This window comes from Eschrichtius robustus, chromosome 9 (assembly GCF_028021215.1).
Source record: "Eschrichtius robustus isolate mEscRob2 chromosome 9, mEscRob2.pri, whole genome shotgun sequence".
In the NCBI taxonomy this organism is placed as follows: domain Eukaryota; kingdom Metazoa; phylum Chordata; class Mammalia; order Artiodactyla; family Eschrichtiidae; genus Eschrichtius; species Eschrichtius robustus.
In genome coordinates, this window is record NC_090832.1 from 114,278,207 (window position 1) to 114,291,160 (window position 12,954).

Below are 12,954 nucleotides of genomic sequence, written 5' to 3' on the forward strand. Positions count from 1 at the left end.
CCTATCTGACAGGTAATTCTCATCTATTTTCATATGATATTTACCGTAACCATGAGCAGTACCTTTCTGTGGTGTCTGAGTGACACTTTCCCACTTGAACTCCCCTCTGCCCATAAGTGTCTTCAACTCGGTACAATAATAACCCACAATGACAAGACAACTGCTAAATACTTAAAAGGTGAAATATAAATTTGTTTGCTTTTATTGGAAGGACCAAGAAAATATTTACCTGGGACAACGCTTTTCTTTTTTTTTTTTTTTAGTTTTTGGCCACGCCACGCGGCTTGTGGGATCTTAGTTCCCCGACCAGGGATTGAACCCCCACGCCCTCAGCAGTGAAAGCACAGAGTCCTAACTGCTGGACTGCCAGGGAATTCCCGGGACATTTTTGAACTGTAAAAGCGTTAGGTAATTAGAGTGTTAAAACCCCTATCAGGGTTAAATAGGACGCTGGGGGGCGCAGCGGCCAGCGCTCTGCAGCACGGCCCAGAGCAGCATCAACGTGAAATGACGGGCACACACAAACAGCCCGCATGGCCTCTCATAAGGGGAGGTACAGGGTCACAACGATCTCTTCACACGGTGGCGCTGCCATGCTCTTCTCGCAGCAGCCATCCTCTTCCTGATCGTGTTGCTTCCCAAGCTTCACATGCGTCTAACAGTCAACAGGACAGTCCGTTCAACACAGGTTTCTAGACCCCGCCCCAAGAGAACATGACTTAGGCAGGCCTCGGGTGGGGCCCGGAATTTGCATTTCTGCCAAATCCCCAGAAGATGCTGCTGTCGCTGGTGCAGAGACCACACTTCGCATACGTGGGACTGCTACTATTATTTAACTATCTTCACTGCTTTAAGTACACTGGTTATTATCAAATTGTATCCCCCAAAAGGAACCTTACAGAAGGGTATTTTCTGAAGACCAGAGGAATAAGACACCTCCCTCCAGAAGACAGATCCAGGCCACGATGCTTCAAGCGTGTGGTACTTTGTATCTTAACTACACAATTTTTCTCAAAACTGCCATTCTAATATCAAAAGGATACCAACGAGGTAGATTTATTTCACTGCTGACGTTCCCTATTTCAGGAAAGAAATTTTTTCGTAAGCTGATTTAAGGGACCACTGAAAACACGCTCAAATTATCTGCCCATTTGCTGAAGCATCAGTGGGGTGAATGGAGGCCCACTCTGCTGTAGCAACTGTCTAAACCAACGTAAGAAGAACTGTGGCCAGACAGACACCAGGAGAGACACCCAGCAGTCACCCAATTATTTCATTTGGAAAAAAAAAAATGAAGTTACATAGCACATAAACAATATCTTGTGTTGGAAAAACAGTAACACGTGAAAGCTGCCCTTCCCATGGTCCCCAGTGACCACCCCCTCTTCTGTGGTTATCGCTGTCACAGAGACCATGTATGTCTGTGTGTCTGCATGTGTCCCTCTGTGTAAACATACTTACGGTTTTTGTTTTACATAATAGCTAACATTTCCTGTGCCTAATTCTCCTTAAATCTTCAGAATAAAACTTTGAGGTTGATAACAGCATTTTATTCATTTATTAAGATGAGGAAACTAAGGCCCACAGATATTACCTGCATGATCAGGAGAGCCAGAATTTAAACTGAGAAAGTCTAACTTAATTTCATAAGATACGTTCTCTAAGCTATATAAATCTACCTCATTCCTTTTCATCATTGCACAGCACATTATACCATGATATTTTAATTTAACAAATACCTTATTTTTGAACATTTAGATTATTTTCTTTTTGGAGGGGGCAGGGACATGAATATCCTTATTCACCTGGGCACAAGCACATACATACAATCCAGTAAGATAAGTTCCTAGGCATCTGTTGGATTAAAATTTAATTATTAAAAGGTACGTCGTTTGTGCGTTTCTGTGTGCAGACGCATGTGACAACATTTAGTTTTCTTTAAAAAGCTATATATTTTATATTCCCTCAAACAGTATTCCTATCCCCAAATTCTTATCAACCCCTGACGAAGGTAAAAATTTTAAAGACTTCTAAAGGATAAAAAAATACTGAGTTGCTCTAATTACCAGCCATCCTGGTTTTAGCAGTAAAAGTCCCAGCATGTTCTGGAAAACTCCTCAGGTCCCACACACACTGGGATCTTAGTCAACCTACTCATTACTAATGAGCTGAAGCATCATTTCATATTTTCACTGAAGAGTTTAATTTCTCCTTCAGTAAACTGTCTATTTAGGTCTTTTGTTCATTATTTCTACATATTTCTTGTCTTTTTTTCTTCTTGACTTAAAGATGCTCAGTATATATCAGCTATATTGCAGATTATTTCCTCTCATATTATTGTTGGTTCTTTAAATTCCTTTTTGCTGCCACTTTTTTTGGTACATAAATTTAAAAACATAAAAATGTAAAGCTCACCAATTTCTCAATTTGCACTCGAGTTCTGAGTCTTATTTAGAAAGGTCTTCCACATACCAAAATAAAATTTTATTTTCACTTTCTCCTAACGTTTTGTAAATGTTATATTGGATTTAAATTCTGAATTTGTTTAGTATATGGTAGGAGGTTTATGAAGATTTCATTTTTTATCTTTTATAGACTGTATTGAATTTCCACCTAAACGTATGAAAACTGTCGTCTCTACAATAGTGAATCTTCCCAAGTAGGAACGGATGAAGTTCTCCATTTACTTCAGTCTTCTATTATGTATTTCAATAAAGTTTGTAATTTCCACCAGGAAGATGCTGACATTTCTTATTATTTTATAGTTCACAGTTATTGGAAATGAGGTAATTTTCTATTACATCCTCCACCTGGTGAACGATCCTGTACATTTGTATCTGGACACCTTGATGAACTCTTCTTAGGTCTATTAATTTGCCAGTTGGTTCTTTTAGATTTTCTTGGTAGAGGCTATCTGCAAATAACAGAAGTTACTTCCCCTTTTCTCTCCTCTCCCTTCCACAGTTACCCCTACGTTCTTTTCTATCTGACTAGGAATAGGATACGAACATCCCTGTCGTCTACGTGCCTTTAGTGAGAATGTTTCTTTCATTAGGTACGATGCTCACGGTAGGCTTCCTTTGCTAAACAACTTCTTTTCTTCCAATTCGGTAAGACTTTTCTCTAAACGTTGTTAACTACAAATTGACTCTTACCAAATACTCTTTGGCATCTATTAAGATGTTTATGTTTCTCATTTATTCTCAATATATTAAACTACTTTATTTTCTAACATATCATCCTCGCATTCCTGGGATAAACCTGATCTTATAATTATGAAATATTCTCTTATTATAGCATAGTTTTTGAATTGCTAACATTTTTATTTATATTAAATTATTTGCCTGTACTTTCATAAGAGAGCCCAGTAAACAGTTTTCTTTTTGGTGTGCTATTACCATCTGGTTTCTGTCTCAGGATTATGACAGTTTAATAGAATAATTCAGAAAACTTTCCATTTTTTCCTATGTTCTATAAATAAGATTTATCTGTTACTTGAAGGTGACAAAGGAAGAAAAACTTTATTGTGTTTTTAGAAGTTTAATTGGCAAGTGGTTACACGTAATCTTATCTTATTCAACTAGTACATAAATCTTTAACATAAGTGATACAGTGAAATCTGATACTACACATGGAATCAGCATACCTGGGAAATTGCAAGGTCTTCATCATACGTAAGTAGAACTTTTGTGTTTTAGTTGTTAGAACACTGATAAAAATTCTCATACTGTCAGTGTCCTACATTTCACAGAAGACAATTTTTTAAAAATATGGTTCTTTAAGGACACGTTGAACAAGAACTCAAACAATGTCAAAATATGGGCTTACCAATGTCTAAGTCACAACACGGAGCAGCTCAAAGACAAAGTACTTTTACGCTCCCCGATCTCAATAAAGTATCAAGTCACCTTTGATTTAATCGCTTGGATGTGCTGCTCCACTTCTTCAATGTCTTCAGTGTTTTCTAGACGTTCGTAAGCAGCGCTTCTAGTGCCTTTTATCAGATTTAAAGGTAATGCCGACATGCCATAGGCCTGAAAGAAACAAAAGTGAAACACGTTGTAGTAATACTATTTTATTTTATTTCTTTATTTTTTGGCTGCGCCATGCGGCGTGCGGGACCTTCGTTCCCCAACCAGGGGAACTGGCAGTGCCCCTGGCAGTGAGAGCGCCAAGTCCTATCCACTGAACCACCACGGAATTCCCTAGTAATACTATTTTAAACATATTATACAGAATTTTCAGGTAAAAAATGTCCTTTTAAGTAATAACAAAATGAGTAAGCAGTTGTGAAGGGGACAGTCACTGAAGAACAGGGTATATGGGAGTGAATCATGATTATATTGCTTCATAATTCTGTTTGTTTCATGTTTAGTTACATAGAGTTACGTCTGTAATACTATTCCTAGAATAGATAATACCTATTTTTCAAAAGACAAGTTACAAAATTAATGTAAATATAATACTTTATCAAAGTAATAAGTCATAATTTCAGGCTAATCAGGGGTTAAGACAGTATGAATCAGTAGAAACAATTTATAAAATTATTTTCTATGGAAAAAACCAGTTTTATCCAAGTGTATATAGTAAACCCTTAATAAAATGTATTTTAATATACATGCTATTTGATTAGCATACCAATGATCTGTATGTAGTTTATTTGTAAGTTCTAAATATTTATAGTCTTTTCGCTAAGTATTTTAAATATAATTCTTATAAGAAATTTTAAAATATTAATCGGCATTAAAGATAAACATATTATTTTATATTACCCAATTCTATATTAGCCAGTCCCAAATGTGAAATTTTATTGTAACTATTAAAAACACTTAATGGCAACTGCCATGTGACCATTATTCAAAATCGTTACTGACCTTAAATCCTTAGAAGCAAAACTGACAACTATCACCTCTTGGCTGCAGCAATGGGCTCTAAAGTAGATACAACATCACGTATTTAAATCTTTCCATTTTCTTCCTGAGAACACGGCCAAACTACTTCAGCCAGCCTCCCTGAAGTTAGGTAGGGCCATGAGATTGAGTTCAAGCAATGAATGTGGGCAGAAGTGACAAACGCTCCCTCTTAGGCTTAACCCCGAACTCTAAAATATCCTGAGTAATCCTGCATATTTTCTCTCATGCTCTCGGCTACCAGGCTGTCAACTCCCAGGATGACCTCAAATGTGTTTAGTGTCGATTTTAATCACTTCAGTATTCTCACTGAGCCTCCTTTAGACATTGATTAAATATTGATTAAACCACAATTCATATACGGAAGCATAAATTCTGACACATCAGGGTTGTTTTTTAATTAAGGGAGAATAGAAACAAAGAACATGATTAAAAGGAAATCCCAGAACTCAACCAGTTCTATCAGGTAGTATCAACTCTATATAGCATGCTGTATTTAGATAATTAACTAGCTGAAATTATTACCCAATATGCAAACCCTTGCATTTTCTAAAGGCAAGATACTTAAAATGTTGCATTTTAAATATTGTTAAAACATAAGTTAATGTTCTCATGATTTCCCCATCATCCGAAAACAAAAACAACAAGGAGAGGTTGGGGAAAGGTTCTATTTGTATTAGAAGAAAATATAATTTGGACAGAGCAGAATAATTTTCTTCTAACTAACTAAATTCTTATCCAATTTATACTCCTAATGACCTTGGTAAAATATAAAAAGGAAAAACATAATCAGGTTTATTTTTTTAACAGTAAATTTTATATCCTCAAAATACTGAAAATGTAAAGAAAAAAGCGTATGGAAGCCAAGGTGTCCCAGAGATGGTTACCCTTCCCTTGTAGGAGTGTCCTATCCCTATTATCACTCTGACCTATCTGTTGTTCTAGTAGTTCCACACCTTTTAAACGGTAATGAAAAAAAGTAACACAGCACTTTAAGACTCTGATGAGTATACAGTATTACATGATGATTATTCACCGATTCTCCACGCTCACATGTCATTTTACCACAAGTCCACGTTGCTTTTTACAACCAAGTCCCGAGGCAAAATTATTTTGCTAAACCGCGTTTACGCCCAAGTATATTTTCCTGTCTTTCCAACCACCTCCGAACTAGGCTTATTTTATCCCAAATCTTGCTATTCTGCTTGATGGATCTGGGTCTCTAAATATACTAACCTCAGAACTCAATACTATTGGGTTGGCCGAAGAGTTCGTTCGGGTTTTTCCATACGATGTTATGGAAAAACCCGAACGAACTCTTCGGCCAACCCAATTATTTCCCAAGGAATCTGTACTCCAGTCAGTACTAAAAAAGTGGCCGCTACTTAGAGTTTACTGTCAAAGACAAGGCCATCTAAATTCTCCTCACTGGTCTGCTGGTCTCACTTTCTACAAGTCCATCCTTTACACTGTTTCCAAAGTGATCTTGCTCTAACCCTCAGGTCAGATTATGCCATTCCTCTGATTCGCATCCACTGAGATTCCTCAGGACCAAGTGCTCTGGCGGGAGTTCCCAGGACTCTGCGTCGGGGCCGTCAGGACCACACAGGAGGCAAGAAGGCAGGGGGCCAGGGAGGGTCGGTCTGCTGCCGCTGCTTTGGCCAGAGCCACACTACTCTGTCCACCTCTTTTTGTATGTATCAGAATTTCACGAACGACTGTTTGAAAATGTCGCTTTACAATTTTTTTTTTCCAACGAGAGGTACAATTACTGGTCTTGTGAATAGACGCCACTATCTAATCCTGGCCTACGAAGCCCTTCGTGACCTGATCCCTGCCACCCAACCTCATGCCTCCAAGCGGTTCACTGCTCCTCAGTCACTGCAGTTTCCGCATCCACACCTGCGTATATGCAGTGCCTCACCTGGAACGCCCACCTCTCACCCGACCTCAGTAGCCCAGCCCAGTGCCCTTCAGGGCTCAGCTTAACTACACCGCATCTGAGAAACCTTCCTTGATTTGTAAACGTGTCTTGCTTATAACTCAATTATAGTACAGAACACTGGACATTAACATTATTTGTCTGCATGTCTGTTTTATCACTAGATCTGCCAAACTTAGCTAATCAGAATCACGTGGAAAGTTCGTAACAATATAGATTTCTCAGTCAGACTAGTAATAACTGCAGTTGACTGTTTGGTATGTGAGGACTAGGTCTCAATTCTTCTTTTACCTACCTTTATTCCAAGAACAAACATGTGTTCAATTAATAAAACAACTTCTCTAAGAAAATAATATTCACACAAAAAAAATTTTTTCACTGCCCTTTATTCACATGAACTTATTTCCTTACATGGAATTTACACATTTATTTGAAGAGTTAAACTGAATTCCTATAGCTTAAATAAATAACTTAAAGTAAAAATTTTAGAAAATAAAAATATGTCCTTGGTAACACCTTGTGGTAACATGGGACCAGAATACAACATCTTTTTGTGAATTATTAATTGTCTGAAGAGAACAAGTAAAAGAAAGTAATCATTGTTTTGGTTACCTAGCTTTTAGCTTATTTTTGGATTGCATGCTTAAATTTCAATGATTATCAGGAAATTTAAGTATAATATTTAGATTAAGATAAACTTGACATAACACAGTATACAAAATATTTAACCACTACAACTTTAAGATCTTTAAACAACAATCTTTTGAATTTAACCTCAGATTTCTTTGAAAAACATGTATGAAGGCTATCATTTTTCAGAAACACAAAACTTTTATTGCTTACTACTGCCCTCTAGTGAATTACCAGAAAATCAACAAGACTAAAGAGATCGTATCATTTAAAATGCTTCCAGGTCAGCCATAATTGCTTCCAATTTTATTTGTTTCAACTTCCAAGAATAAATCACCACCTGTATTTTAAAAGCCAAATGTTTTGAAAGAATATATACAAACTACAGACACTTCTAATACCTTCTTGCCCCTATAAGAACACCACTTTTCCCTGCACCTCTCTCTTCTGTGAAGGATGAGTTTCCAACCTATTAGCCTTGGATTAGAAAGGTCAACGCCAAGCACTGCCTGTAAACTGAATATATGTCCTGCATATACTTATAACACCTATTATTCAAGGACACGGATGCTGTCATGACTAATGAAACAACTCACTTAACATGTATTCAATGAAGATTTCCCTTTTAAATGTTCGTTGATTCTAAAATATACATACATTTTTTCACATTTAACATCAGTGAAATTCGGATGCATCTTACAAACACTGGCTAGGCAGAAGTCATGACGTAGTTGTCATTACCTGCACATTCACAAACTTGGTCACAGCTGGTTACATTATAGTTACTTCTCCAGTGGAGTGACCTGCGTTCTTGGTACAACTCTTGAGTTTAACTGCCACTTACCACGTCTTATAAGACAGTACTACGATTTGACATCGAAGCAAAAAGTTAATGTGTAAGGAAAGGCAGAAGAAAGGAGCAAGCAGTGAAGCAAAAGTTAACCGGAACAATGAGCAGGATTCTGTATTTTCTTGCAAAGCAACAGTCAAAGGCTTTGTAAGCTTAAGAAAGGAAGATGCCCAAAGTAGAAGACATTTTGTACGTTGCTACTTAGGTAGCAAAAGAAGAAACAACAACAAAACAACAACAAAAACAGCTTAAATTTACACAACAGGTGTGTTAGCAGCTTCAAAGAAAATCCCGGAGACAAGAATGGAGCACCCAAGAAGAGCCGTTAGCCTCAGTTCTCTTGATCGCATAACACAACCCTGTAGAGTGAAACACGGACATGAACAGCCTATTCAAAAAAGTGATTCAGAAGACTCACATTCCAAATGTGAAGTTTTAGGAATACCTTTACAACTTATTGCACTTATATTTTCCTTATCTTGTATGCAGAAGAGTGATATGACTTTTTTTTTAATGTAGGTAAGGCTAAAACACTTCTCTCATTAATATAAAACAAAAACTATGAATGATTAGAGAGCATGGGCAGGGCCTTTTCCTTACAGTGGTACATAAGGAGCATCTTGCAAATCAGGTCACAGACTCAATGAAGCATACTATCACATAGAAGGCCGAGAAATTTAATTTTTAAAGTGGAGTTCTATCTTCAAAGATTACTGAGAACCAATGCTCTATTTATTTCTATTTTCAAATCCTTAATTTAGCACTCTAGTTTTCTTTAATACATTGGTCTAAATTTATAGTAAATTTATATTGATTAGCATAAATATATATATAATTCATAAACTCCTGGAAGACGTGTTCGATTTTTTTACTGATAAGTGTACATAATAAGAAGTTCAGTAGTCGCTGTCTTTATAGGCACTTCAGTGGTCCGTAAGATACATTTTGTATGAAAATAGCACTATTCAACATTTCCCCACTTGGTGGCACCAAAAAATTAAAATGTCTGCATAAATATTTGTGTCTAGAGGTTTTTTTGTTTGTTTGCTTGTTTTTAATTTAAAAAGTAGCAGATTCCCTTTCAAGTTAAGCTGAAAACAACAGGAAAGATAACATGTCATTTGACATTCTTCTCCTAAAATCGAGTGCCCAATTATTTGGCTATTCCTTGAGATGTGGTACAGTGGATATAATCTTGGTAAAATTTAAATAATCAACTAGTTTCTAAACTAAACAACAGTGCATACCTAAGAAATTCACATTCAACTGACACATACGTTACAAAAACTTCTGTAGTCTCAATACTAATAGCTACAGATTCAATAACAGACATAATCTTACCTTTAATAATTAATTCCTTGTACTCAGGGTCAAAGTACTCTAAGCATTAACTCCCCACTTTTGGTACATATTAAAATTAAACCTCTTCTATTCCCCATGCATATCTATTATACCCTCATTCATGTTCTGCTCCAATTCTTGAGTTTTCCCTAACTACTTAGGAGAAAACTTTGCTTTCACAAGCAAATATGATAATTAGTACCATTAGCCACCTACCAATAATAAAACCACTTATCAGTAAACAGTTGATTTTCAACTAGTTTTTAATAAAGTCTGAATAGGTATTATTGGCCCATTTTTCAGATGGGGAAGCTAGGATTCAGAAATTACATTTTACATAAAGACTCACACTCATGGCTAGTCTTCAGCTATGCATACCACGCTCCCCCTTAACCGGGGTCTTCTCTATCCCACCTAGGTAGTAAAACTGGCGCGACTACGGTTTGGTAGCAAAACATTCTTCCGCCCAGTTCTGAGCACATTTTGTAGTGCTATTTAGATGATGTTTACCTGTCTATCCACACCCCCAAGAGTAACCACCATCCGACTGTGGATGTCTCTTGGACTTACTTACCTTTCCATAATCCACATTCTCACTGACCATGACACAACTGTTGTTAACACCTGATTTACTTTCACTGTGAGAGGAAAGCGGTGGAATCTATAGCTTGAACCACATGAAACTGAATATTCAACAGTTTGAGCTCCTAGTGACTACTGATTGAGTGGCCAACAGATTCCAAGACTTGATGAATTGTTTAATTAAATCCTCACAACCTTATTAAATATTACTCCCACTTTAGATGGGAAAGTAGTTCAAGAGACCCATGGACTTAAAAGGGACCCACATTTAAGCCTCTCCCCCAAGGATCATAACGGTACTGCTTATGCTACCTTAAAGAAAATGTACACGGTAACTCCTAGGTAGGTAACCCCTAGGCAGTCTCACCTGGTGCCCATGACACTGGACCCTCGCCCTTGGGCTCAGGCCTCTGGTGGCCCCTCCTACCTACTCAGCATCGTGTCTTTCTGGTTCCCGCCATCAGGTCCTCTGATTGTTTTATCAATGGCCTTCAGCCCAGCCCTCTGCATTCTAGAAAAAGTAAAGCTTTTCTAAGGCTATCTTAACTAAGTCAGTATGATTATTATATTTGGTTTCATTGCATAAATGATAATTTTCAGTTTCCATTTGAATATACACTATATTAGTTTGAAATATTTCTTTACAATATCGCTCCTACAGGGAAGCTCTCTTTCAAAGAGTTTTAACAACTTCACACATTTTTCCCACTCCCACTCAACAGCCCCAGAGCTTACTGAATTCAGACCCACCAGAGTAATACTGTTAAAATGTCAGTCAGATCCTATTACTTTCCATTTAGAACCTTCCAGTAGCTTCTAATCTCAGTCTGAATGAAATCCAAACCCTAACGAGGGCCCATGAGGCGCTTCAGAACACGCCCCGTGGCTGCCTCCCACCCAGGCTCGCCAGGCTCCCCAGTTGCCTGAGCTCCCACACGCCAGCTTGCCTCCTGCTGACCATCTGAGCACAGCGCCGGGTGCCCACCCCAGGCCTTCTGCCCTCACCTGCCCTCGCGGCCGGCTGTCCTTCCCCCTCACTCAGGTCTCTGCTCCAAGGTCAGAGAAGCTACTCCCGACCTGCCACTACTGTCTGTCCCTACACGGCGCTGTGCGAGCGCCACTCGGCCGTCAGAAGACAACTCTCCGTGGGTCTCTCATTTCTGCACATCTTGCAAGCCAGGCACTAACTGCCCTTTTTTTCTGTACTATCTTTTCAAGAATGTTTGTGCAGCAAATAGCCTGGGAAGACAAAGACAGTATTCCTCTGGAGCGAGAGCAGGCACGTTTCCTGTCCGTTAATAAAGACTCAGCTTCCCTACACTCAAGGGTCCTCAGCTTTGTGACAGTCTCGATGGGTGCTCTTCATGTCGCCCCATGGGAGTCGGGACTCAGGAAACGGGCGCAAGACAACGCGCTCCTGTGGCTGCTGCCATTGCTGCGCAAGAGAAAGTTCTTCTCTGACCAGAAGTCTTGCACCTTTGACCAACATCCATGGAACTGTAGCAGACTACAAGCTACAAGCAGGGTAAAATCGCAGACCCTTCCTGGTTCCTGAGGATGACCTTACATGTTGGTTTCCCCTTTTTCTGTTCCTTTCTCCTGACTCACCTTTCATTGACTGTTATATCCTCATCTCCCTATACTTCTCGAAGCACTTTTACAAAAAGTATCGTTTGACCTTCAAAAATCCCTAAGAGGCACTTTTTTATTCCCATCTAATGGCGAAAACACTGACCCAGGAAGGGTAAAAAGACAAACCCAAGATCAGCGTAACAAATTAGCCACAGAATAGCAATTAGAGTCCAGGTCTAACTCCTAATGTGTTATTAACTTGTGAATGTTTCCTGAAAGACAATTCACATGTAGTATACATATTCTCTGAGATGGGAAGATAGTTACCCACCGATACATTCCTTGTGTAGTAATACATGAAAAAAGCAAAAATGGCAATGAATAATAAAACTGAATACTCAAGCACCTGAAAGATACTAAAATGCATGACTTTAGACTTCTTTTATTATACATTATGACACTCGAATGATTATGCAAGAAAACAAAACCAGATTCTGCTATCACACTAATAGCCCATTTCTTTTATGTTTAAAGGGAGACACTGGAACAATACCCAAAATGTTTTCTTTATAACCAGCATTTTTCATCTTTGCATCAATCAAGAATGCTCTAAACATAAACTCCATTAATCTGAAAAAGGTTCCATATAATTTAAAGCTTCCTGCACAACTCTCTTTTGGGAGGCAAGTAAGAAGCATTTTTACTGGCTTTTCCTCTAAAATTTGAGCAAAAAACTCAAAAAGCACTCTGCACGCAAGTTTGTCAGGCTATTGTAAGTCATATCGTACCATTCCCAGAGAGACCAGAAAAAAAAAAAAAATCAAAGTCTCTGAGAGTATAAGATTAGATTCTTTATACTAGAGAAATATCAAGTGATGTAAAATACCTGATTTTAAAAGCCCTATATCCCCATATAGCATAAATCTACTGAATCCGTAACAGGTAATGATCTATGGTTCAGAGTTCTAATATGCTTATAAATCACTAAATCTATTATTGCATAGTATATAACCACTTCAAGGTTCACAAGTTATAAAGTTTGTTTCTGAATATTAAATTTCACAAATACAGATAAAATGATTTTGACCAAGTAGTTAAAAATCTACCCTCCTCTCAAGAAAAATGAA

General features: G+C 37.9%; 1 protein-coding gene across 2 annotated transcripts in view; it reads right to left on the reverse strand.

Annotated features, from left to right (window-relative positions):
* The window catches only part of LMBRD1 (LMBR1 domain containing 1), a 114,389-nt gene that overhangs the window by 47,158 nt on the left and 54,277 nt on the right, over positions 1-12,954 (reverse strand). For both annotated transcript variants that reach the window (XM_068551562.1, XM_068551563.1), the window contains exon 8: positions 3,909-4,034. In XM_068551562.1, the coding sequence (XP_068407663.1) occupies positions 3,909-4,034 (126 nt within the window). The remainder of the gene's footprint in view (positions 1-3,908; positions 4,035-12,954) is intronic.